The sequence below is a fragment of the Pogoniulus pusillus genome, chromosome 8 (assembly GCF_015220805.1).
Source record: "Pogoniulus pusillus isolate bPogPus1 chromosome 8, bPogPus1.pri, whole genome shotgun sequence".
Taxonomy (NCBI): domain Eukaryota; kingdom Metazoa; phylum Chordata; class Aves; order Piciformes; family Lybiidae; genus Pogoniulus; species Pogoniulus pusillus.
Genome location: NC_087271.1, coordinates 17,419,688 through 17,445,115, shown reverse-complemented (window position 1 = coordinate 17,445,115; position 25,428 = coordinate 17,419,688). Strand labels below are relative to the sequence as shown.

Below are 25,428 nucleotides of genomic sequence, written 5' to 3'. Positions count from 1 at the left end.
TAAGGGGGCATATGGAGGGAGGTTCACGAGCAGCGGGCGCTACCCGGTGCACACGGCTCCGAGCGGCGCGGGCTTCTCTATCTTTGCAGGAGGTCCGGGGTTCCGCAGCGGGGCCCGGGCCTGCCACGCTCTGCCGGGATCCTTTCGCTGCTGCTGGCTGCCCAGCACCGCCGGACCCACCTGCTCGGAGATGCCATTGCTTCCCGCAGCCCAGCGGGAACTTAGTCCCTCGCGAAGCAGCAGCAGGTGAGTCCGGCCGCTGCCAGCGCGGCCTCGAACTCGGCGAAGGCCAGCATCCTCCGCAGCAGGGCCCGGACCTGGCCCGCGTGTGCCATCTGCGGGGCTTTCGGTGGCCGCCGCTGCACGCGCCGCCGCAGCGCGCCCGTTCCCGCGGGCGTGCCGGGGAAGGTGTCCGCAGGTGTCCCCCCGGGTACGGGCGCTCAGGGGAAGGCTGGTCCCGGCGATGGCTCTCTCCGGGGGGCAGCGGCTGACAGCAGCCCGGGCTGCGCCGAGCGGCGGCGCGCGGGGCCCGCCCAGCGGGGCGCGTCACGGCGCGGCGGCGGCGCGCGGCGCGGCGGGGGCGGCGCCGGCCGCAGTCGGCACGGGGCAGGCGAGCGGCGCGCTGGCTGCGCGCACCCCGCACACTGCCAGGGAGGGAGGGAGCGAGCACCATGTGCCGGCCAGCGCTCGCCCGGCTGCTGCTCCTCCAGCTGCTGCTGCTGAAGCTGCACCTCGGCAAAGGTGGGTCCGGCGCGGGCTCGGCGGCTCTCCTCAGCGGCCGGGCGGCCGCGGCGTGCGGCAAACGCGCGCCTCTCCTCGGCGCTCCTGGCAGAGGAGGGGGCCAGAGACTTGCCTGCCTGGGCACCCACTCGTCGCGGTGCCTCGTGAGAGGGTTGGGACCTGCGGAGGGCCGGACACTCTCGGAGGTTTGCGACCTGCGGGGGCCGGGCTCGCTCTTCAGCGGGCGAATACAACCCTGACGCTGGTGACAGGAGCTGCCACCTTTAATCCCTTTCTGAGGAGATTTGTGCCTCATCACAGCAGCGCTGCACCGTGTCTGCAAAGCAGATTTGCTCCTTCGTCCCCGTCCTCCCGCCCTCAACTTTAGTTGGGTCAGGTCCCTTCTGGGCCGGCGGTGGTGCCTGCTACCCGCCGCGTCCCCAGGTATCTGCGTTTTGCCCCGGTAACGGACGTGCGGGGGGTCCCAGCATCAGTGTGCCTTATGATTTCTTTGTCTTTTGCATTTCATGTTTAAGCATCTTCTATTCCCGGGGTTCCTTTCCCCCTCTGCCTTTAAAACAATGCGGGGAGGCACGGGAACGGTCCCTTTGATCCCCGCACAAAGCAGCTTAGGAACCACCACCGGTCCTACCGCGGGTGCGCGTCTACTCCAGCCTCGCACCGAGCCGCTCTGCTCTGGCGAGTTTAGCCCCAGCCTCCACTCTCGGCCAGCGGCTCCCGGTGCTCCGCCTGGGTTGTACGCGGTCGAGACCGGCCGGCGAGGCGGCCCCGGGATGCTTCGGCCGCCTTGCCGTGGAGGCGCGCCCCGCTGACCCAGTGTTTCGCAGGCGCCGTCAAGGAGTGCGAGAAGGACCAGTTCCAGTGCCGGAACGAGCGGTGCATCCCCGCCGTCTGGAAGTGCGACGAGGACGACGACTGCTCGGATAACAGCGATGAGGCGGATTGCCGTGAGTGTCTGTGCTCCGGCACGGCGGGGCGGAGCGGGTAGCCGGGGAGCGGGGCCCTCGCCGCGCCGAGCGTGGAAGGGCGCGCTGCCAGCTGCGCTGCGCCTCGCTTTTATGAATGAATGAGTGAAGTCGCGCCGGCCCCGGCTCCGGTGCCGATTGGCTGCCGGGAGCAGCAGATCGGTGACGCGGCGGCCGGGCGCGCCACGACCGCAGCCGCGCGCCACGGGTCAGCGGCTCCGAGCTGCCGCCGGGACCAGGTACCTCGGCCGGGGCATCCGAGGGGCGATGAGGCAGCGAGAGTCCAGTGGAAGCGCTCACTTTCCCGTTCCCAGCCCGCGCTCTGCCCTGTCCCTGCCTGCTTCCTACCCCGTAATGTTCCGCCCTCGCCTCCAGCAGCCTTTCTGCCCAGTCAGAAAGGAGCAGCGCGGTTTGTGTCCGAGGAGTTGCGAAGTGTTTAACCCCAGGGGGAGCTCCGGCCCAGAAGCTCAGGGCCAGTGACCGGTGCTTGTCTGTAACGTTGCTTACTCTTAAACATCCTACAAGATGTAGGGCTGGTGTGAGTTTTGCGTTTAAATAGATGTTTGGTGAGGAGAAAGAAGGTGAACAAGTAGCTCTGCTTGAAGGTGTCAGACACATGACTACGTTTCTTGGTAGTGTAAGGGAAGAGCGGAGAGATCTATACTTTCAATCTTAAGAAGGTAGCCTTCTTGCCTTCTCCTGTGGTGTGCCTTTGACACATGTAAGTGGCGCCCAGTAAACTTTGGGTGGTAGGCAGTGTTGTGCTGTTACTACCTCTCTTGTTATTTTGCTTGAATCTTCTGACAGCCTAGGAGAATTTGTGTCATCTGTGGAGTGCAAGAAACATCTGTAAAAGAAGTTACAGAGCCAAAGCCTTAGAGAGGAGTATCTTTGATATGGAGTTTTAAGTTGCAGATACTGTAGCAGGTAACACATCTCTTGAATTCTCTCTGTGAATGTATATGAGAATATAACTGATTGAAAGAACTCTTGAAAGTTCCTAAACCTGGGGAATCAAGAAAAGATGAGTCACTACAGTGTGTTTGTCAGTATGTGACTATCCAGTTAAAAGCTTCACCAATAAAGCTGTGCCAGATGACACTCAAAGTGACATCTAAGTAGATTAGTTTAAAAACAGCAAGGGCTCCCAGACTCTTCTTCATGAGGAATGCCTCGGTGTTATAACATAAAGCATAACATTTATTTCTGGTGCTTTTGTACTCTGAGGATTTGATAGACTTTATGTATGCTTAAGTTTGTGATCTGGGGAGTTAGCAGTGTTAATTCAGATTTTTAAAATGTTTCATCCAGGAATGATATTGGTACTAGTTAGAGACCTCATGGCTTTGTAATTTTCAAATTACAAGAGGCTCCTGGAAGCCATGACTGGCTGAGAACTGGCTTGGACTCGGGGGTAGGCAGAAGTGGGCAGGTTTTCTCTGAAGCGTGTGAGCTTCCAGAGGGAAACACTTAGTAGTGGAAACACTGGCAACCTCTGAGCAGGCTGGTTGTGGTCTCCTTGAAACCTGCTGTTTAAAAATCCTTCTGTGTGTGATTGTACAACATGAGGTGAGCTGCAGGTAATACAGGGACTGTGCTTTGGGAACTGCTGTTTCAGAGGTTGGGATCGTGGCTGGAGTAGCATCCTGAAGAACAGATGCTGCACCCTGCACTCCACACTGGAGAGGTTTGTGGGCTGACTTTGCCTAGCACAAGTGAGCGGGTCAGAATCTGGGCTGCATTTTTATCTTTGGCTTGTCCATATAATCTGCTCTCTGAGCAACGCGTCAGGAAAGAGAGTGTAAACTGACATCCTGTTGAGCATTAGTTCTGTGTGTATTGCACTGTGTTGGAATGGCTTGATGGGAAATTGCATCTGCTTTAGTTTTGATTTGGAGGAGTTACACAGTTGTTGAGTCTTGGGGTTGTAAAAATATGATGGCTAGATTCTAGTCTGGTAATTTTTGAGATGTTAGGAAAAACAATTTTCTGATGTGGAGACATCAGGAAGAGTTCTTTGCTTTAATCTGAACTTGACATTTATTATTGATCTGGGACATACTATAGAAATTATTTGTGCACTTAATTTAGTTCATGCATTGCAGTTGCTTTTCCAAGCAGTCTGAAAGGCATTTCAATTGCATTTTCCACACACATTTTTCTTGCTTACATTGCTCTGAACATTATTTTCTTTTCAAAATGCATGCTGCTTTTCAGCCTATGGAGTGTTTAGGGTTGTACTGACTGGGTGAAAGAATATGTGCCATGCTCTTTGCTTCTAGATATCCTCTCTGTTATCTCTGCTGTAATAAAGGACGCTTATAAAAAAACTATGTTATGAACATGTGCCTTGGAAGGATCTGTTCTGGAAAACTCAGCATGCTGGAGCGGTGCTGGAGAGGGAAAAGAATGTGCAGGTAGCCTGCTGGTGGTGAGTGCTGGTATGGACCGTGCTAACCCCTGTGATAACTTGCTGATGCTGTTTTTCCTGAAGAGATAAAATGGTCTTCATCAGTGTAAATAATTGGTTTTTTAAACAAGCTTGTCCTATATGCACTAGAAGGTTTTGCAACCAAGAGTATCTTAAGTAGTTCCAGAAGGAAAACTATTTTAGTGATTACTCTGTGTGCTAGAAGCCATCTTTATCTAAGACTGATATTATTTTCCCCCCTTCTCTAGACCTTTGCTGGTGTAATGTTGGCTTTTTTTAAAGGAGTTTTGGACTCCAAGGAGAACATCTCAGTTATCATCCTGTATCATCACCTTAGAATTTGCTCTTCATTCATTTTCTGTTGTGGTTGGTAGTTAGGCTTTCTGCCTGTGAATTAATGTGGCAAGGATATGGCCTGAAGCATGCAAAAGCAATGACCTCAGCTCTTACACAAATCAGATTACGCGGTACTGCTTTGTAAGGTGTGCTAAGTTTATCCCAAGTTGCTTCTCGTATATCACAGGGCCCAATTCGTGCTTTGTATGTGGCAGTAGACTTCAGAGGTTTTACTTGCAGGAAATTAATTAAATGAAAGAAAGCCTATTTTAAGGGAAAAAAAGGGGGGAAAGATGTGTAACACCTTTTTTAAGTTTACCTGGTGATAGAGGTAGAATGACCACATAGTTTATTTCTGATAGGCAGAGGATGAATGGTAGAGAAATGGGATTTCTGGGTTACACTGTGTGGATTATCGTGTGTTGGTTGTTCAGGTAAGGCACCCACAGACTAGACTCTACATCAGGTCAATTTAAGTTACCTGTACAGTTTCAGCATACTCCAAGAAGCATCTTTAAAGTTGAAACTTTGTGCCACTTTGGTCTTCTTCATTTGAGTAAGCATCAATTCTCCTTAGGGAGCATAATTCATATTAGCTACTTCAAAATAATCAAGTGCTTTTAGTAATGTTGATGATTTAAAACAGTCAAAGGGTGACCAGAAAAAGTAGGAGACTCATGTGGTATGAGGACTAATGCTGAGGATTCGGGGAAGCAGGGGAAAACAGATTACAGAAAGGGCCTCACCCGAAAAGGCACCTGGTTGATGTAGGTAGCAAGTAAAAAGATACAAATGCTGGTGGCAAAGCTGTAGCCACCAGCAGGATAGGCGACAGTGCTCATTTCGCTGTAGACATGTGGCTTGTCAGGTGTTAACAGGAGAGGAGGACACACTCCTTTGTGTGTGTGTGTGTGAAATACACAAAGCTGTATACAGAATGCTTGAATAAGGAGATTCCTTTTCCTACCATCTTTTCAAAAAGTTGGTGTGTTTTATGAGAAAGAAAAGAAACAGGGAGTGGAGAAGCTCCTTTAAATGTTCCTGGATGTCAGTTAAAAGGAAACTGAACTCCTAAAAGTGAGATAGTGAAAAGTTAGGGTGCTTGGATTGCTGAGGAAATGAAGTCTTGGGCTCTGGAATTAGAAATTTGAAAGTTTAAATCTGTATAAAACTACTGACTCTGCTCTCTGCTCAATCCAGTCTGCGTGGGCCTGACAAGGCAAAAGCCCAATTGCAATTTGCAGCTGTCATGATCGGCGCTGTGTGTGATCCACACAATGAGGACAGGGCTCCAGGGCAGTTTGGACCATGGTTTTTTAGATACGTTTTACTCTTTCCCTGCACAAGCAAGTGGTGCTTTTTAACTTTCAGCAAACTCCGGAGAGTCAAGACTGAATTTTAGAACCTGTTTTAGAGGGCACTTGCAGGTGCACATTCATCAGTACTCTTCCTCAAGGGGATATCAGTGACATAAAACATCAGAGTTATTTCTTTCTGGTGGGAAAAATGTCCCTTTTCTAAGGCACAGCATTTTGGCAAGGGTTTGTTCCTTGCTGAGATACTCAGAATGTGAGATGCGAGGTTTTAGTCTATGGCTCCCCTAGGATGGGTGGATGTTGCAGGATCAGTTCATCACCCGGTCCTGCAAGCCGTGTGCTCAGAGTGCCTACTGCTGTGTGACACCTCACTCAGAATGGAACATCCTAGAGAGCTGCTTTGATGGGGGAGTGGCTCTTGAGACTTCTTGCCCAGTTTTGCAAGTTTCTTCTTGCTTGCCACTGCAGGAAGAACTTGCAGACTGCAGCCAGACACAATATATTTGACACAAAATAAAAGCTCTCAGTTTGGTGGTTAGGTTTGATGGGATTTGATGTTTCTGCTGCAGGTAGGGTTTACATGATCTTAACTCAGACCTGAGAGTGGGTAAAAGAGACTGAATGACCTCTGCTTAAATGTTTCATTGTTGATTAAACCTTAAATGTGGCACAGAATATAGCTGCAAAAAGCAATCGGCAGCTTAACCAGTTCCTTAAAATGAAGCAGAAGCTGCAAGACCTCTCCTGTTTTGCAGCACCTGCCTGCAGGGGGACACAGCCAAATGCGGAATTACTCTTTCTCATTTAAAGCTCCATTCTCCCTCTTTGCATTGGGATCCTTTCTGGTTTGGTTTTTTTTTTTCTTTCTGGTGAATACTGTTCATACTGGACAGGCCTCAGGTATGAGATGCAGTCTGAAGGGAGTTATTGCTTCAAAGGCTGTTGCTAACATATGCAGAATTCAGGGTAAATGCGTTTGCATCAGCAGACTTCCTCCGGCCTCAGCCCTTGCCAAACTTTGGAACCACAGTTTGTGACTGTATAGCTGAGACACACTTACCTGGCTCTAGGGAGAAGAGGGATTCCCATTCTGCTGGCTGTGTGCATAGAGAATCTTCAGAGAGTGTGACCCCTGCTGCCTATGCAAAAGCCCAAGGGGCAGCCTGATACTCTTTTTGCTTTTCAGTTGAGATTTCACTAAATATGGAATTTGGGAATAAAAATGCATCAGAAGTCTGTTTGAGAACTAAACTCTGGATCCTGTGAAGAGTTAAATATGGCACAAGTGGTACTGAAACGCAGAAATGTAACAGTGTGCAGGTTTGTGGATGTGACAAAGTGAGGTGGCAGGCAGCAGTCACAGTTGCCACATCTGATCTCTAAATATTTTGTGCTCTGTTCCCCCTTGCTCTAGTTTTTTCTTCATATTCAGTGCTGGGACTGTTCTCATTCTGGGCAGTATTTGCATGTTTCTCTGGAGATGTCTCTGTTTGCTGTGTGTGCACATCACCCTGTGGAGAGTTTTAGGCTTCCTTGATATATGCATGGGTGGATGCTCTTGATTATGGCAGTGACAGTTTAACTGAGTTGCTTGTCCAGCCTGAATGCTCACCCATGCTGGAAGGACTGGGAAGAGTGTTACAGAGAGGCAGGGCTCATTTGCTTACCTGCATGTCTGTAGCCTGCCTGTCTGTCCTGGTCTGTAAGTGCTCATGTGCAAGCTAGGCTCAGAGCGAGTTTACTGATCACTTGCGTTGCACAGCGAATGCTGTTGTTTGCTTATCTTCCTTTTCTCTTTCCATTTTTGTTGTGTGTTCTGAGGAAGCCACCTTCCATGTTCTTCAGATTTCAATTATCTTACCTGTGCTGCATCCCCTAAGTAGAAAATCAAACATTAAGTATCTGTGGGAAACGTGCTCTTCTTCATTGCCCCAGCTCCTGGCACATTCACTTGAGGAGCTTTGCTGTCTCTATGTACAAACTGCTTCTCAGGGAGTGGTGGGTTTCTGTCACTCCTGCTTATGGTCTGGAAAAGAAAGAGAGAACTGGACTGGGACCATTGAAAAGAGAATGCTTGGGATAGCCATTTTGGCTACAGAAGAAGGAGAACATGGGTTTATGGAGTGCTGCTGTGCTGTAGCAAGAAAGAACATGGTTCTCGGTACAGATAGAAGGTGTGGTCTGAAAAGCTTTCCTGAGGTCAAGGAAAATGGGAAGATTGAAAAGAATGATTAAATTCCTGAAGGGAATTATGAAAGTGCAGTCAAACTCAGCAGAGGCTTGGTTTGTTTATCAAGAAGCTGAGAGCTCTCTTTTCAGATGCCACGAACATATTTTACGTGTTGAGCCAAAGCTTCATACAGGGCATTTTAAGGTATGTAGAGCAGTTCTCTTCTGGCTGTAGTGTCGCAGACCCAGGATTAGCACACGTTTGAGGTGTGATGTCTTATTGGTTGATGTTAGAGTGGAAGATACTTAAGATGATTAAATATTTATCAGAAAATGTTTAGAGATTAATTCACATTAACAAATCACAGTTATGAGACTGAAAAACCAAGAGTAATGTACTGGTGAACACATTTGTCTGACATACCCAGAGAAACAGATCACCAGTGCTGGACTTCAGTGTCTGCCTAAAGAACCGTTGGAATGCCTGAAAACATCTAAGCATTGATTTTCTTAGCTGTTGGTAGCAGAGAAGACACCCAGCCTTTGTTTCTGCCACCTTTTTAATGGCACCAGCTCTCTTAATTCACTAGCAAATCTACCGCATCCTTGGTGTATTGCAGAGACTGTGATGTTGGATCAGAGAGGTGTTTGTGGTAGACTTGGCTTGCTGTGAAGTTCTACTGGCTCTCATGCCATTCCTTCTGTGATGGTCTTTACCTCTCTACAAGTTTCCCATTTACCTGTGGCTCTTCCCTGGCAGTTTCAAAGAGGTTCCCCAGTACGCTGCTCCTCAGCTCTGCTTCTCTCTGCCATTGCACACTGAATGAAATGCCATGGGATGTTCATTTTTCTCCCTTTGCTCTGCCAAGGAAAACAAGTCAGTGAGCTGAGTTTGAGTGATGGGGATGGAAATCTGTGTTGCTGCTGGTTTTCTTATACAGTGGAATGCCCTTGGTGGAAAAGCAGGCAGCCTGTTCCAGTGTGCTCTGCTTCCAGAGCAGACAGCTGGTGCTAGCCAAAGGGGAGTCTTGGCTCTTCCACGGAGTGTGTGCGAGAAGTGTTGGAAATGCCGAGTGTGGTTTTTCTAACTCTCTATTTCCTGTTGCAGTTATTAATATTTAGATTGCCACAAGGGAAGGGGTAAAAGGCCCTGTGATAAAATTAATGCAGATTTTCTTCTCTGTGAAAAATTCTGGCTGAAATACAGGAGATAACAAACTGATTAGACTTTAAGAGTTACAGCGCTGTGAGCTAGTGGAAAAATAAAACTGAACCCTTCCAAACCGAAAGATCTTCAAAAGGCAGACTTTAACCTAAGAGAATCCAGAACATTTTTAAACCAGGGATGTCAGCTCCCTTTTTGATGGTCTCTCAGGGTGAGATACACTCTGTATCTTGCACTGTGATGACACCCTGTTACTGTAGTTCTGTTCCTGGCAAGGACTGTGACTCTTTCCCCAGAGCTGGGGCAAATCTGCCAGCCCTGTGTCCTGCTCCTCATCAAGAGAGCAATAAATGCTGCTACAGCTCTTCTGCAGGTGACTTCTGGTTGTGTAAGCAATCAGCAGCAGAGCCAGGAACAGAAATGAGGTCTCCTACTAGCAGTCCATTGCTCAATATGCACAACCATATTGCTCACTGTGGAGGTGTCAGTTGGACTAGTGGACTAGTTTCAATTTTTCCTCCAGGTTTTCTGGCTTGTTTTTGGTCTAGGCTAAAGCCTGGTGGTCATTTTAATATCACAGTTAAAGGCAAGACAAGTATTGGAAACTAGGAGAGAACAGGATTTAGAGTTGGCTTAGTGTAAGGCTGGCAGCCCTTGGGCTACAGCCATGTAAAGGGAGTTGGTTTGGTTTTGGGTTTTTTTTGTTACTTTGCTGTTCTGTTTCTGATCTATCAGTATTATTTTGCATTATTAATATTTATTACATGCTGGAGAGCATGTGTGGCACTGTACCAGGACCAGAGCAGCCAGGAACTCAGTTTCCATGGCAGCAGGAGCACAGTCCCGTACTGGCAGAACCAGAAGGACTCTGGCAGCTGCGGTCTGTGCTGTTATTACTTTTTCTTTTTAAAGATAGATATATAACTTAAAATCTGATTCCTTAGTGCTGCAGAGCCTTGTACATCCTGAGTGAGAATTTTGCCTGCTGTAAGTTTCTTTATCTTTTCTGGAGTTGTAGCTTGGTTTACATAGCTTTTATGTGTGTGATTTCTTTTATTTGCAAGCCACTGAAAGAGGGGGGAAAGAGTGCATTGAAAATTCATTTAAATGGATGGAAATTTCCTCTGGATCGTGGTTAAATGTGACATGTTACTTTGTTGTAGATGTCTCTCTCTTTCCAAGTAGCCTATGGCATAGTTTTATCAAGTACAAAACCCAGCTGTTGAAGAAACCAGTGTGTACAACTGACAGTGAGTTCTTAACTCCTTTCCTCATTTAGATAACTTCTCCATTTCCAGGTCTCAACTTTGTTTTGTATTTTAACTGACCTTGGTTTGTATTTTTATTATGCTTCCTTCCTAGAGATGCAATGTATAGTATGGTGCACATTGAGGTGATGTTTTGCTTCGTTGCAAAGAGTGAGTTAACGTTTTCTTTGGATCCCAAGTCTTTGTTCAGCTACGAATACCCACAGAGCTTCTCTCTTGGTCTTTTCTCTCCATGTATAAAGTTTAATGTGATTGATTTATTTGGTGGCTTTTCAGGCTTTCCTCTTTTTTTTTTGAGCTAGATGAGTAAGCTTATGTGAGTTGCATGGGTCTGCTGCAGCACCAGCTGCTTGGCTTGCTGACTTAGCAGTGGTTGTACATCAGTAAGCCTGGCAGATATAATGCCACTCTCTGTGATCCATGGAGTAGCTAAGAGCATAAAAATCAGCAGCAGCAGGAGCGGTGAATGTGCTTGAACTGAGAGTAAGAACTTCAGGTGTAAGCTTACAACTGTTCCTGGAGACTCCTTATCCTGAATCACAAATACATCTGTGCAGCTCCTTATGAACAAAGAGCAGTGCCCCAGTTGCTTTGATAACAGCTGCCAGAGGTGACTGATCTAGGCCAATAAAGCACCTCTGCCCCCGTGCCTGAGTGGCTCTGTTCAGGCAGTGGAGCGGTGTCTCACATTTGTCACTCAGTGGCTGCTTAGTGGCTTAGCTTTCTGTGAGTCCTAAACACCATCTTATGGATCTGAAAAGTGATGCTTAGAGAAGTTATCCTTTGCCCAAGGCTGGAGAGTGATTCAGCAAGTCATTGTCAGCATGAGTGACTCACCAAGAGTGTTCCCAGTTTCTTTACTGCTGGTCCATTATTGCACTGTCTTACACACATAATCGTGTTCTGGGGATTAAGGACTGCTCAAGGGCTTAATTTTTTGCCTTTGTCATACACAATTTGTGAAGTACACAGAGAAATCTCAGTGGTGGTGTAACTGTTCCAAAATTTCAGTGTTAGGTCAAGTGCAAGAATGACTTTGGATGGATCAGTTCTTGTACTTGGTATCAAAGACACACAAAATAGAGGTGTTTGAGTGGAATGTGGCATTTGTTTTGCTTCTCAAAACGGACTGGTTTTGTACATTCCAATATGAGCAGAACAACAGAGTTCAATCTGCAGATGGGCAGGCATCACTGCAGCTGCCTCCTCAGCTGGCCCAAAGTGCTGCTTTTGAGACTGCACAAGACAGTTGTTGCACTGCCAGAGAGACTCTTTCAATTTCCTGAGGTGGGGATACTGTTTCAGACCTCCTTTACTCCCAGACCCACCCGTTGCTGTTACCTGAGCACTACTGAAGTAATTTATCACTAGTGCACCCTTGTCTCAATAAATTATTTGTAATACAACCTTGACTGGCAAGAATCAAGATGACTTGGGAAGTTTAATTTGCTACTGCCTGTTTTATTGCTTCCTCTCTTTCTGTTCATCCTTTCTTGTGTAAAACAATAAAGATATAATGTACATTTTTACAATCCTTTGAAGTTTGCACAATGATACTCGTTTCTCCTAGCTGGATAAGTAGGGCTCCATCCTTACCTTGGTGGCAATAACAGGTAGCATTTAAATTAGCTGGGTACTACTGGATGATCCCCTTAGGCTTGTTCTGCAATTTAACAGGGGTAGCCTATGTGGGCATAATTCTTTGGTGGATGATAAATAATGAGTTTCAAAGGGAAGCTCTGGCACAGTCTCTGCCAGGATCACATTGGTGGATTGAAACTGCACTCTTTACTTCAAGGAATTGCTCTTTGGATGATTTATGCTCTTCTTTACACAAGAGCTCTTTAACATAGATTTTTGGCCTATTTTTAAGAGAACAATGTGTTATGTATGTTTGCCCAAGGTGATAGTGCATGTTGATCCCTGGAGTTACGTGAGGATTGAGGAGCTGCTTTGACAGGTGTAGGAAAGAGTCACATCCGTCCAAGTCCTGACTGGAGGGACTGTGCTCGTGGCATGACACTTCAGAGACTGTGAGTGCAGAGCAGAGAAGTCTTGGGGCCTGGAGTATAAATCCAGGAACCTTCTTCTAGAGGGAAATGATATATCAAGTAGCAAGTTTTTCTTCGTGGCTGTGAATGAGCATATACCTGAGCAAGGTGAGCCTTTCTTGGGCTTAACACAGCATCTCATTGCCTTGCTGGAATCCTTTACCTTCAAGTCCTTCTACAGGAGCAGAGCCATTAGTTCTCCCTCCTGTCCTTGTTTCACAGAGTGCCTGTCCTCAACAGTAATGCACAAGGTGTTTGTTAACCCTTTGTGTCGCTCAGGCATTGAAGTAGCCTCTACAAAGCCTGGCTGAGAGCAGCAAGCATTTCTTCTCATTTGGTGGTGCACACAGTCATGTGAATGCTGCCAGCTCTACTCTGTGCAAATACTTGCAGAAAGGGTGAATAGCTCTTCCACAAATGCTGTATTGCAGCTGGATAAAAGCTGCCAAGTTCACACTGCCCAGATCTATTTAGTTCATTTTCTTTGAGATTGCAGTCCAGGAAGCTGACAGCACTGGAGAGACTGGAGCTGACACGGAGCTTCACATCTGTCTGCTGTTGCCAGTTCAGGGCAGTTGTGCGCCCAAGTGTTGGGCACACCGTGAATTGTATTGGCCAGCAGTAACCCAGAAGCTGTGTGTTCACTGAACAAAAGCCATCACCTGTCATCACTGAGCAGTTCTCATCCTCCAGCTTTCAAGGTCAAGACAGCATCATGGGAAATGCTGCACTTCTGCAGCAGGAGTCAGATTTGTGCTGGAGTCCTCAGCTCACAGGGTTGTTTCCCAGGCAGCCTCATCTCTGCCCTGCAGGACACTGTAGGAGTGTTTAAAGAAAACATGAAACCAAAATACCCCTTCAGGAGGCTGTTTCTTTCCTTCCCTCTCAGTGCAAGCAGGATAGCTGTCAAATGATGTTCATAATGGTAAGGACTGAGCACCAATCTCTGTTACTCTTCTGTACTCTGTTGTGCAGGAGTTATCCTATCAGAGAGTTAATTTTAGAGTGCAAAGAAGATGCTCATCTGGCTGTGAAATCCACAGAGCGGGAGAAAGGCAGCCAAGTACAGGACCTAATTTGTCCCCTTCCCACAAGAATATTTTTTTCTTTCTGTGGGGGGAGTGTGAGCTTGGAGGTGGTGTTCAGAACTTGGTCAGGGACTGGTTTAGCACAGATCCTTGCTGTATTGTTTTGAATGTGGTTTTCTCCCTGCTACTTGCTTTTACTGGAGTCTTGTGGACTGGGTTTCTTGAGAGAAAGAACAAGCCTGGAGAGACCTAGAACAGCAGACCAAAATTCCCTAAAGCTCTGCCTTAAACATCCTGGCCATTTTTTGCGACTGTGGCACACCTGCAGGCTGGTGTCATCTCTCCCTGAGCTGGTTGGGGTGAATCTGCTGTAGAGGAAGCTTTTTGGTGCATCAGCTTTACCTTTAACATAGAAAAAAAGTATGTGGAAATGGCATTTTCCTACTGTAATCAGTTGGGATTATCTTTTACTCTGTTATTTTTTTCTTCCTCTGCTTTTCTAATAGCAGAGATTTTGACACCACTTTGAGAGAGAAATGCTGGAGGTTTCACTGCCTTACCTGGGCTACATTCTCAGCAGTACATGAGAAAAAGATTCTCTTCTGTTTGTGCTCTTGTCTGTGTGAAACAATTCTATCGTTCATTGGATATGAACTGAGGGACTGAGGATCTCATTTAGTTATAAAGCACTGGAAATCAAAATATTCAATGGCAAGTGTCTTGGGGTCTGGGGATGATGTTTGCTGTATGTTCTGCTCTAATTAATTGTTATGTTTGCCAGGGCTTCCTTATTGCTTTTATCCACAGACAGCAACATTCCTGATTTGAAATTTGAAGGAAAAAACCCATCTTGTCTGCATGCTGGCTCGGCCTGATCTTGCTGCTGCAGAAGCCTCTGAGGAAATGCTGAGCTGTTATTTCAGATTGCTGACTAACAGCTTGGCCCTGTAGCTTTCTAGCACAAGCCTGACCTCCCTGCTGGCACAGCTCTGCCAAGATTGACATCTTGTAGGTGGACAAAACTGTTCCTGTGTGCCCATGTGTGATGGTTTGGGTGTTACCTGGCCCCCCACACTTTGGAAATCACCCAGGCTAGACTCAGCTGGCTCTGGAAATTGAATGAAGCTTATTATTTAAAGCTTAGCAGAATATACAAGCAGATATTTACAGTATATATACAGTTATATACAGAAATATACAAGATAAAAGGTAATACAGAAACACAACTCCCCTTCCAGAAACCTGAGTCCCCAAGAGGGGCTCCCAACCACCCCTTCACCTTCCCCCTACCCCTCTCAACCTTACCCCAGTCCCAAGGAAGAATGGAGGTTCAGCCAGGGGGTTAGGAAGCAAAGTAGATTAATTAAAGAAACCGCAGAGAGGAGTGAGGTTAGAGATGTAGTTCAGCCAGTTCCCCGACAGAAGAGGAGAATGCCTTATCTATGTTTTGATTCTTATTTTTATACATCTCAGCAAGCCTATGAGGGCAGTAGACATCACCCTTGTTTCCCTTCCACTGCCTGTAATCTAGTCCTTCTCACCAAAACATTCTGGCTAGCTTCAAACTAGCACACTGTGGAGCACGAAAGGAGATGAGCTTGTGTGGTCTGGGAGGTTCTGCTGAGAGAAGAGCTCTGGCTGGTCTTGCTGTGCTCTGGGGCTGTACCCACCTAGCTGTGTTGGCAGGGGCTTCTCCAGTGTGTGTGTGCGGCCACTGCCTCCCATCCCAGCAGATTTTCACCTGTGTTCTCTCACTTGAGGTGGATTTTGGGAAGTAACAGCGAGGGCAGCAATGTTGTTTGAGGAAGAGGCTGGATAGAGCTTCACATTTTAAGGTGATGTTTCAAGAGATCTTTTGTCCTCCATGAACAGGCACAGCTGGCAATGGGGAACCTTTCCAAACTCAAAACCCAAAGACTGCAGTCCTGTTTTCTTCACAAAAATGTTTTCTGTATCAGTTTCCATAGTGTATTTTCCTGTTTCCTTTCAGTCTCCAGTGGCACATGGAGCATCACCACGGCCCTACAGAAAAATGAAGGTGCAATCCTGGTCTGTGGTGCATGCTTTGTAATGATGCAGACTGAAGTGGGTTTTGCAGTGCTGTAGACAGAATGCTGGTGTGCAAGGAGAAGAGGAGGCTTGCTGAGGACATGCCATGCTTGACTGCGGTTGGCTGTTCCCACCAAGTTATGTGCAGAGTACATGAGGGAGGCAAGCAGTTTCTGGGTTTGGACCACAGCTTTGCTCCAAGTGAGGATTAACTCCTTGGTAATTCTGTCCTGGAAAAGGCAGTGCAGTCTCATTCCATTTTGTGAGGACTTGCCATAGGCAAGCCATTAAAATAGAACTCATCCATATTTTAGTGACTGTTCATTCAGGCCGTATCCAGTGCTTCTTTGGCTTGTGTTCTCCAGTGTCCTGCTGAAAGGAAGATCAGCCACATGCATATTTCAGTTTGTGATATCCCTGGTTGAAGAATGATCTTGCTTTCAATTTGCAGGCTGTAAAATTGCCCCCTCACCTGCTGCAAGGCTGCTTAGTCAGCATTTAGAGCACCGCTGACTTGTGGACTGGCTAAACTCACTCCAACCGATGGTGCACGATTCCTGCAGCTAACACAGGCTCTTGGTGTGCTCAAGCTCAGCTCTGCTTGTTGTGGGGAGCAGAAAGACCCAGAGTTCTCAGTGTAGTACAGAGTGTAGCACTGAGGTCTGAGCTTCATCACAGAAAGCCTGAAACAGCAGGAAATGGCAAGGTTTGGGGCAATGCTTAGATTGTATTGAGAGCAGTAAATCCTCAACAGTGCCTCTGGTGTTCCCACTGCCCGTGACAGTGAACACAGCAGCAGCTAAGGTTTGCCCAGTCTTGGCCCACAGTTTGCAGCCTTATGTGTCACAGCAGAGATGAGCTAGAAGGATATGAGAAATGTTCCTCAGTTCCACAAAGTGGTGTGCAGGCTGTGCTCCTACCACCCTTGGGCATCCACAGTCACAGCTCCTTGTCCTCTCTGACAGTCTTGTGTCTTGCCTGCCTATGGTTTGGAAAACCTCAATTATCTTGCTTTAGTCCACTTGTTTACAAAAAAAACCCAAACCCTAAGTTTGTGGTTTTGTTTAGATATTGTGCAATATATTCCACTGACAAAACCCCCTAAACCCCCCCACCCCCAACCCTGAACTGTTTGGAGAGGCTGTTTCTCCTGCCACGCTGCCAGAGATTAGATTGCAAAGCCTGTTTGTTGTTGCTCTCTGAGCAGTGAGTCATTATAAACCTCTAATTCCCTTACATCAGGATTGCAGTTTACATCCTGCTTTTTCAGTGCCCATTCCTCAGCTGCTATAAATAGCATTTCCCTAATAGATAGGTAATAAAACACTTGCAGGGTATTAGATTTTTGGTTTGACAGAAGGAAGTGGCCACGAAGCACTGCCAGCTGTGAGGAGGCACTCTGCACTTCTATCCCTGGTGTTTGTAAATGTCTGGTTTTGAATGGCATTTGTTTTGATGAACTTCTGGTAGGTGGGACTTTTGGTCAGACACCATTATGGCTGTGTAAGTGAGTCATATAAGCTTTGTTTTGCTGTGTCTTCTTCAGAGGAAGAGCAGCCAACCATGACTCAGTCCTGCTGAATCTGTATTCCAAAGTTTTTCTGAGAAGATGGATTTTGCAAGGATCTTGTGTCAGAGGATGTTGCTGGTGAAGGCTTCATGCACCCCTTCTAGGGACAACATTCAGTGGCCATGTTCTGCAGGAAGTTGCAAGTGAGAGGCAGGCCTGCTGGAGGGTGGTAAAGCAGCCTCTGGCTGTGAGATGTGGATGATCTGGACAGTTGTGTCTGCAGTTCTGCACTGGGGAGGTGTCTCCCTGAGCACAGAGCTTGCGGTGTGGCTTTCGTGAATGCAACCTGTGTGATTGCCCATAAAGGGTAGGAAAAGGATATGATGGGAAAGGCAGGCTGAAACTCAACAAAACACGTCCTTGTTTCAGCAGGCTCTCACCTCCTCACCCAAGGAAACTGTGTAAACTTAACCTCAGATGTCATCAAAGCAGCTCCTCATCTGGAAATGAAGAGCTGTTTGTGCTCAGTTCCTTCACCTCAGCCTGCTGGCAATACTTGTGGTGGTTTGCGCATCACGTAGACCTCAGCAGTCCTTTGGGACTCCCTTGCAGCATCACAGGATGCGAGTTTGGTCCCCACTGTCAAGCTGTAGAGGTGAGTGGCTTTCCCCATCTCACAGAGGGCCAGGGTGACAGCACAGTTGCTGGAAGTTGCCAGGCATCAGACACCCACCAAGAAAGCAGGAAAAACTTTGCATTGATTTGATATTGCTGTTTGCAGGAAAACTTTGCATTGGTTTGGTGTTGCTGTTTGCTGTGGAGATGTTGCTGTGACTGTGGAGAACTCTGAGCTGCAGCTGCATGTCAGTAAGGTGTGCGTCTGCTGTAGTAAACAGCAACAGAAAAACAACGTTGCCTGCCTTACCTATTTGACTGTTAGAAGGGCAGACAGACCCCCAAAGTAACATATAGGTTATTCAGTAAATGCCCTACTTTCCAGAAGTCTCATTATAGCCATCCAGAGATGCAGGGTACTTGGCTCTGTTGAAATGTGGGCTGTTTGTTCAGGCAGGAGCAGGGACTTGGTATATAACGCCTTTTTATTTCATACTGGTGCCTTTCTGAGGTCGTACTGACAAGCTCTCTCAGCTCTCATTTTCCCAGCTTACCTACGTGTGAGATGGGAAACGATTTGTCCTTATTTCTGTAAAACAGTGCCTGGTCAAAAGAGTGGCACAGGAGCTCGGTGTTGCTGTTGAGTTAAATGTGTGTGCTTGCAAACAGAATCAGGAAGCTGGCATTTGGTCAAGAGAAGCAGCTTTTGAGTTTAGAGGGATGTACTTCTGAATCCAGTAAGAATATTGAATGCAACCCAGATGGCATCCTGGAGGGAAGTTTTGTGCCATGAATTAGCTTGTAGGTGACCATGCTTCTAGCCAACTGTGAGTTATTTGGCAGCTTGCTGCTTGACTGTTAGTGAAAATGCAAGAGCAATGAGACGAGAGCTCCTGAGAGACAAAGAAAAAGATGTCTTCACTTGAAAAAAGAGGTTTGTGGATAATGTTTCTTAAATGATTTAAGCTGTCTACTCTTACATACACACGTACAGCCACATATTTCAGCCTCACTTAGGTACACTTCTTTGCCACGTTTGTATAAATAATTCCATTTTAAACTTCTCTCGAATTTTATATGGAATTTGTTCTGAGGAAAGGATCTGCTGATAGAGAGGCCACCAATAGATTAGCCAGTGCCCTGGTGGCTTTAGGAGGTGAGCTTAGTTCAGCGCTTCCTCTGGAAGTGATGTTCTTATCTAGATGTTAAGACTTGGTTATTTCTGCTGCAGGTTAAGCCTAGATGAATTCGTTGCACTCTGGACTCAAAGGGAGCTGCCAAATCCCTGAAAACCTGACTGGATGGTAGTACCACAGCTTCATCTCATCCCAACAGGAACTGAATCCGAGAAGCACCTGTTATGGGGCAGCTGAGGGAATGTGACTTCCCCAATACCAGAATGAAGTGAGGTTGGGTGATCACAGGATGTTAGGGGGTGGAAGGGACCTCCAGAGATTGAGTCCACCCCCTCTTGCCGAGCAGGACCATAGAATCTTACACAGGTCACACAGGAGCACATCCAGATGGGTCTGGAAAGTCTCCAGAGGAGACTTCACAACCTCTCTGAGCAGCTTGTGCCAGTGCTCTGAGACCCTTAGAGTAAAGAAGTTCTTCCTCATGTGGAGGTGGAATTGCTTGTGCTCTCATTTAAATCCATTGCCCCTTGTCCTATCATAGGGAGCAACTGAGAAGAGTTTGTCCTCTCCCTCCTGACCCCCAGCCCTCAGATATTTATAAACATTGATTAGATCCCCTCTAAGTCTTCACCAGACCAAAAAGCCCTGGGTCCCTCAGCCTCTCCTCACAGGGCATTGCTGCAGTGCCTTAATCAGCTTTGTACCCCTCTGTTGGACTTTCTCCAGGAGATCCCTGTCCCTCTTGAACTGGGGACCCCAAAACCAAACACAATATTCCAGGTGAGATCTCACCAGGGCAGAGTAGAGGGGGAGGAGAATCTCCCTCGATCTGCTGGCCACACTCCTTTTAATGTACCTCAGGATGCCATTGACCTTCTTGGCCTCCAGGGCACATTACTGTCCCATGGGTAACTTGTTGTCCACCAGGACTCCCAGGTCCTTCTCTATAGGGCTTCTCTCCAGCAGATCATCTCCCAGATCTGTTGACTTAGAGAGTCTGCATCAGCTTACAGAAATATTTCTGCTTTCCTTTTTTATTTAAAGTCCGTTTTAAGGGGACTTAAAATAATCTCCGTGTCTCAAGTGCTAGCATTTCAGCTGGGTTTAGCATCTGTGCAATGAGGGATAATTAGGTTTGTAGAGCAGATGTTCTGGAAGCCTGCACTGTGGTGTGCCTGCCTGTTTCTGGCTGCAAAGATGTACCCCTGGGTGCACTTGTTTTCTTCTTATGGAGGAGAATGGCAAATTCCCAAACAGTCTTCTGTATCCAGTAAGGCCTTCAAGATCTCATCCCGGATTTAATCAGTAAATGCTTTACTGAGAGCTTTAGAAAGGAGCAGATTTGCTCCCAAGAATTTCTTTCAGCTGCTTAGTGCTGAGCTTTTGCTCTGCACTGAAATGTGTTGTTGCTTTTTCATAATGAGCCAATGCATTTGGAAGGGAGTCCTGATGATGGTGAGACTTTCCCTCCATTCTCCTGAGGCATAACCATCACAAAAAAGCCCCCAGGGACAGCAGAATGACACCATTAGCCCAGAAGTGCATTCTGTGCTCTACTGCCTCCTGCTTCCACTGCCTGTTGGAGGAAGAAATGGGATTTTGTAACTAGACAGACAGGAAGAAGAACACGAATTGTGAATCTGGATGCATGCTAAGTGTGACCTAGGACTTCATAAAATACAGAATGTTCTTCATGGCACCTTTTTGGTCTAAAGATGTAGATTTGCTCAAGTTTTATCACATCACAAGGTCGAATGCTTCTACCAGTGTAGCTGCTAGGAAAAAAAAACAGTGCTTTGCTTTTCACAGTATCACGGAATGGTTTGGGTTGAAAGGGACCTCCCAAAGTCATCGAGTCCAATCCCCTCTGCAGTCAGCAGGGGCATCCTCAACCAGATCAGATTGCCCAGAGCCCTATCAAGCTTCACCTTGAATATCTCCATGAATGGGGGCTTTTGAAAAGCACTTTAAGTCCAATTTTGTACTGACTTTTTACTGGCCGGGTGATACCCAGCTGTGCTTTTCCTCATCATTCCACCAGGTGTGCCTTTATTTCATAGACAAGGGCTCAGGCAGCTGATCTGCCTTTCAGAGGCTACCAGTTTGCTTCTGTTCCAGAGGGGGCAGGTCTCTTTCAAAAATTACTTTGCTGGGTCATTCCTTCTGGCATTGCTCCATACATCAGATGTTTGTTTTTACAGCTTCAGAAGGATGCGGCCTGAGAAAACAGCAACAGCTTCAAGGAAGGATCTGAGAGACATCACTAAGCACACAGAAGCTTTCAAAGTGCATGTGTGGGGAACAAAGTGGTGCATTCGAAGTGATGCAGTGGGAGATTGCATTTTGGTATATGCTTTCAGCTGAGAATCAAAAATGAACCCCAGCTTCTTGTTTTCTTCTTACTGCTGCTGAGCTTGGCTCACTTACATTGCAATTCTAACCAAATTCATCTCCATCAGCATGATCTTGGAGGTGTTTTCCAACCAAAACAACTCTATGGTTCTTTGAGTCTATGATTCTAGTTTTAAGTCAGTGGAAATTGCAGGGATTTCCTTGATCTGGTTCTTGTCTTTCATAGTGACTACTGAAGAAAGAATCACAGGCACATAGTCTTGATATTTTACCACTAAGGCTAAAGCTTAATGCTATTTTTAGATCTGATGTTTTCAGATGCCTGCTGAGTGAGCTTTCTCTCTCTGCTTTGCATAAGAATGAACCTGGCAATCAGACCCTTATGTAAATAAAACCTGCAGCTCACTCAATCAGTGTTTTGTTGGCACGGGGAGAATAAAATCACAGCAGAGCAAGTTCATTTTCACAATTAATGCTGATTTTGCAGCAGCAGTCCAATTCTAAGAGTCACCTGAAATCTCAGTGCCTGCAAAATCCTGGTCAGGGGAAGTTTTTTGTCTCCAGAGGTTGCATTGTCACAGCACTCTTCTGTTGTGAAGAATTTCCTTGAAGCTTATGGCAGAATCCTGCTGGAGAGGTGCAACCTTTTCCTCTTTTAAGTACCACAGGAATTGAGACATGTTGACAGCTGAGTCATCTGAGTGACATTCCTCTCATCCTCAGTGCGGGATGAATCCTTGGCATGCCTGGTGCACAGAAAGGTTCAGTTCCTTCCTCTCAGTTACTTCCAGGAGATTATGCAGTGATCTCTCAGCTGCTGCAAGAGAGTGAGTGAGTAACAAACATGGCAGAGAGTTGCTGTGTGAGTGCAGTTTCTGTTGCTGGCAACATTCAAAGTCTGTTCCAATTTTCACTTGATTCTTTCCAAAGAATGCCTGCAAAATGTTGTAATATCTCCTCGGGGCTGTGCTCCAAGGGTGCTGGATGAACTGTCAAAGCCCAGAGTGCTGCAGTGCTTCCTGTACGCAACAGCAGCTGCTGCAAGGAGGAGATGGAAGAGCACGCTGCTCCCTTCTGCTCCCAACAGCAGGAGGATCTTGTAAGGAGCACTGTAATGTTTGAGTACCTGCTGGGACACTTTATTTTCTTTTTATCTCTGAGGCAGAAAAGTCTCACTGAGCTATAAGGCACTTAAAATTTGGAAACTTTAGCACCGAGAGATGAACTTTAAATCCAATGCTGCCGAAGGTGTCTGAGGCTAACACAGTGATTTTGGAGGCATTGGGATGTTTCCAGATACAAGGTTGTTAATCTTCGAGCAGGCAAGACCTTTGTTTAACCTCTGGGCCCTCTACAGTGTCTGCTCTTGTGTCGATGTGTTTTTGGTCACTATAAAAAGTCCAATTTAATCTTCAGTCAGAACTCGGACTTCTATGGCTTTCACATTTTGAAATCTGTGCTGCTACTCCTGTGGGGTCAGCAGGTGTGGGTTTAGCAGGAGCTGTGAGGACATCAGCTTTCCCAGTAACATGTGGCCAAAGTTCATGCTTTCTCTCTCCCCAAGCATCTGGGCGTGCTGCTGCGTTCCTATCAAGTCACTCCTCTTGGGCTCATGACTTTCCTGTACTCGGGGGACTTATGTGATTTAATTTTCCCATTTCATAATAGTAGACACTCCTTGGTGGTGCTGTTGGACATCTGGTCTGAATTGTCTATCAATGCTTTTCATATTTTGCAGAAATTACAAAAGGAGGGACTTGCCTCTTGCCCTCTTGCCTAGTGATGACTCTGCAACCTGTGAGGCTTCCACAGCTGCCAGGGAGTTGGGTGGCAAAGCTGGCCACCTTAGCGTGGGGAGGAAATGCTTTCCTAAAATAATGAGAGTTGTTATTCTGTCACAGCTACCTGGAAAGCTTGATTGCTTGCTCTAAGTTCAGCTCTTCTTCAGATGCTGCAGTTTCTCTGTCTGCTTTACTGAGTTTTGCAGTTTATCAGCTCCTAAATCTTGCTTATCCATAAATGCACGTTCTTTTCAATTGACTTTTATTGCTGCTGTATTTGAGTCAAAAAGAATAAATAGTACAATAAATATGGAAAGCTTTTCTCTTGCCAAGCTCCAGAGATCCCAGCAGTGAGAACATACTCATAGAATCATAGGATTAAATATCATCTAGTCCAACTCTTCTGCTGTGGTCAGGGACAGCTTCCACTAGATCAGATTGCTTGAAGCCCCATCCAACCTGGTCTTGAACGCTTCCAAGGGATGAGGCATCCTGAACTTACCTCGGCAACCTCTTCCAGTATCTCACCACCCTTAGAGTAAATAATATCATTGTTATATCTAGTCTAAATCCCCCCTCTTAATTTCAAACCATTTCCCCTTGCCCTGTCACTACGGGCTCTCATAAAGAGTCTCTCTCTGTCTTTATTGAAAGCCCATTTATATATTGAAAAGCTGCTGTAAGGCCTCCCAGGAGGCTTCTCTTCTCCAGGAAACTGCAGGATGAGTCTGTGTCTGCTGCAGCAAAAGGAATTCAGGAGCATGGAATGTTTCGACACTTGGATTCTGTGGTGCTGATGTGTTGGGAAGCAAGGCAAAGGGGAGAAAGCGAGGCAGAGGGGAGGAAAATGCTTGGGTGTAAAACTGCAGCAGCCTCAGGAAAGAAACATGCATGGGACTGATCTCACTGCTGGAGGCCAAGAAGCAGCAAGAACCTGAAAGTCCAATCTGCTCGTCGATTAGGCAATCCAGCTGTATGTTTGACTCAGAGAGAGAGGCCCTGGCAAGTGAAGGCTGCAGCCCTAACTTAGTTTGAAAAAAGGCCAGTTTGGCAGTGAGGTTGGGTCCAGGGCCATGCCTGCTTGCTGCTAGGCTCCATCTAAGGGGGCTGCTAACTCCATGCTGGGATTTTCTGGTGTCTGTCAGTGCTGAAATGTGTTCATCGGAGGAGCTGGTGCTGGTGTCAGACGTCCACATGCAGGGTTGTCACAGTCTGGTTGCTGTGCAAAGATTAGTTCTTTTATTGACATTTTGCTGAAGATTGGCATGCATTTCCTAAGGAAAATCTGGACACCCAGCCCTAAAAATAGCCGGAGACAACTGGCTTCTGAGTAGTTTGCAGCCAGTCTGTGGCCTTAGAGGAAACAAATCTGTTTGTGAGCTTCTGGTGAGCCAATCCAATCTGTGACTCTGTCCAGTCTTTTACATGTTCTTTTAGCCCAAAGCTTTGACAAGTTCACAAAATCACCCGCTTGTGCAACCTCCTTCATGAATTCAGGTAAGATTTAGGATGTCAGTGTGGCACTGTACCCTTGAGCTGAAGGTGGCTGCTCCAGTGAAACCCCTCAGCTGGGTTTAGGGTCTCCAACCCATAGCTTGTCCAAGCGGTTGCACTGAAGCTGTGTTCACCAAATTGTGCTGTGTCCACATAATCGATGAGATAAACAAGAGGAGTCAGTGTGTCTACACAAGGGGCAGGGATTGATGGGTCTGCAACTCACTGTCCTAGTACCAGCTAAGGTGATAAGGAGCAGGAAGTGTGGGGAGGCAGCGAGGTGTCAGTCCTTTGCTGTCTGCTGGTTCTGTGTCTGCCAGCCTTGGGAAGAAACATGTCTCCAGCTGAGTGGGAATAGCTGTGATGTGATGGCAGAGCTTGCAGTGGATCTGGGCAACATGTTTGTGCTTTGCTGCTGTTCAGAAATTGGTCTGGCCTTGGCTTTGGCTGCATTTGTGTGACATTGGACAAATGGCTTCACCTCTCTGGGCATCGTTGCTTAAAATGAAAGTGTCAATGTTCTTGCCAAGCTGTGTGAGCTATCACTGGATTAATGGATAAAAATTGCTGTATAAAGTGTAAGCATCCTTTGCAGTGTGTTTTAATCTGTTTACTTGCAAAGCAGCTGGGCTACCTTGAAGTGTCACAACTGGTGAAAGTGTGAGAAAAGACATCCCATGTTTGCCTGAGTCAAGATAGCCCCAAAACTGTTACCTGGAAATTGAGATTGGGTTAGAAATGTGTTTTAAATAGGGTTTATTTAGTGTTTGGAGTTTGGTGTTGTGCAGAACTTTACTTCTTCTGACAAAGTCTCTGAGCTCCACACTTTGAAAAACTGTTTAGGGAGGTAGCAGCAGAGATGCCAAAACCCACAGCTGTGATGAGGAAACCTGGGTAGGCAGGGGGAGGGAACATTGCTGTGCTTCCAAATAACCTGCTGGAAAGAGTCCAGTGGATGGCCACGAGGATGACTGGTGGGGGACCTGAGCATCCTCCCTGTGGAGAGAGACTGAGAGCCTTG

At 46.8% G+C, this 25,428-nt stretch overlaps 1 protein-coding gene across 1 annotated transcript in view; it reads left to right on the top strand.

Moving 5' to 3' along the window:
* Positions 1-605: 605 nt before the first annotated feature.
* LRP8 (LDL receptor related protein 8) overlaps positions 606-25,428 on the top strand; it is a 207,740-nt gene continuing 182,917 nt past the window's right edge. Inside the window, exons 1-2 of the mRNA XM_064147399.1 lie at positions 606-741; positions 1,569-1,688. Of these exons, the coding sequence (XP_064003469.1) occupies positions 672-741; positions 1,569-1,688 (190 nt within the window). The 5' untranslated portion in view covers positions 606-671. The remainder of the gene's footprint in view (positions 742-1,568; positions 1,689-25,428) is intronic.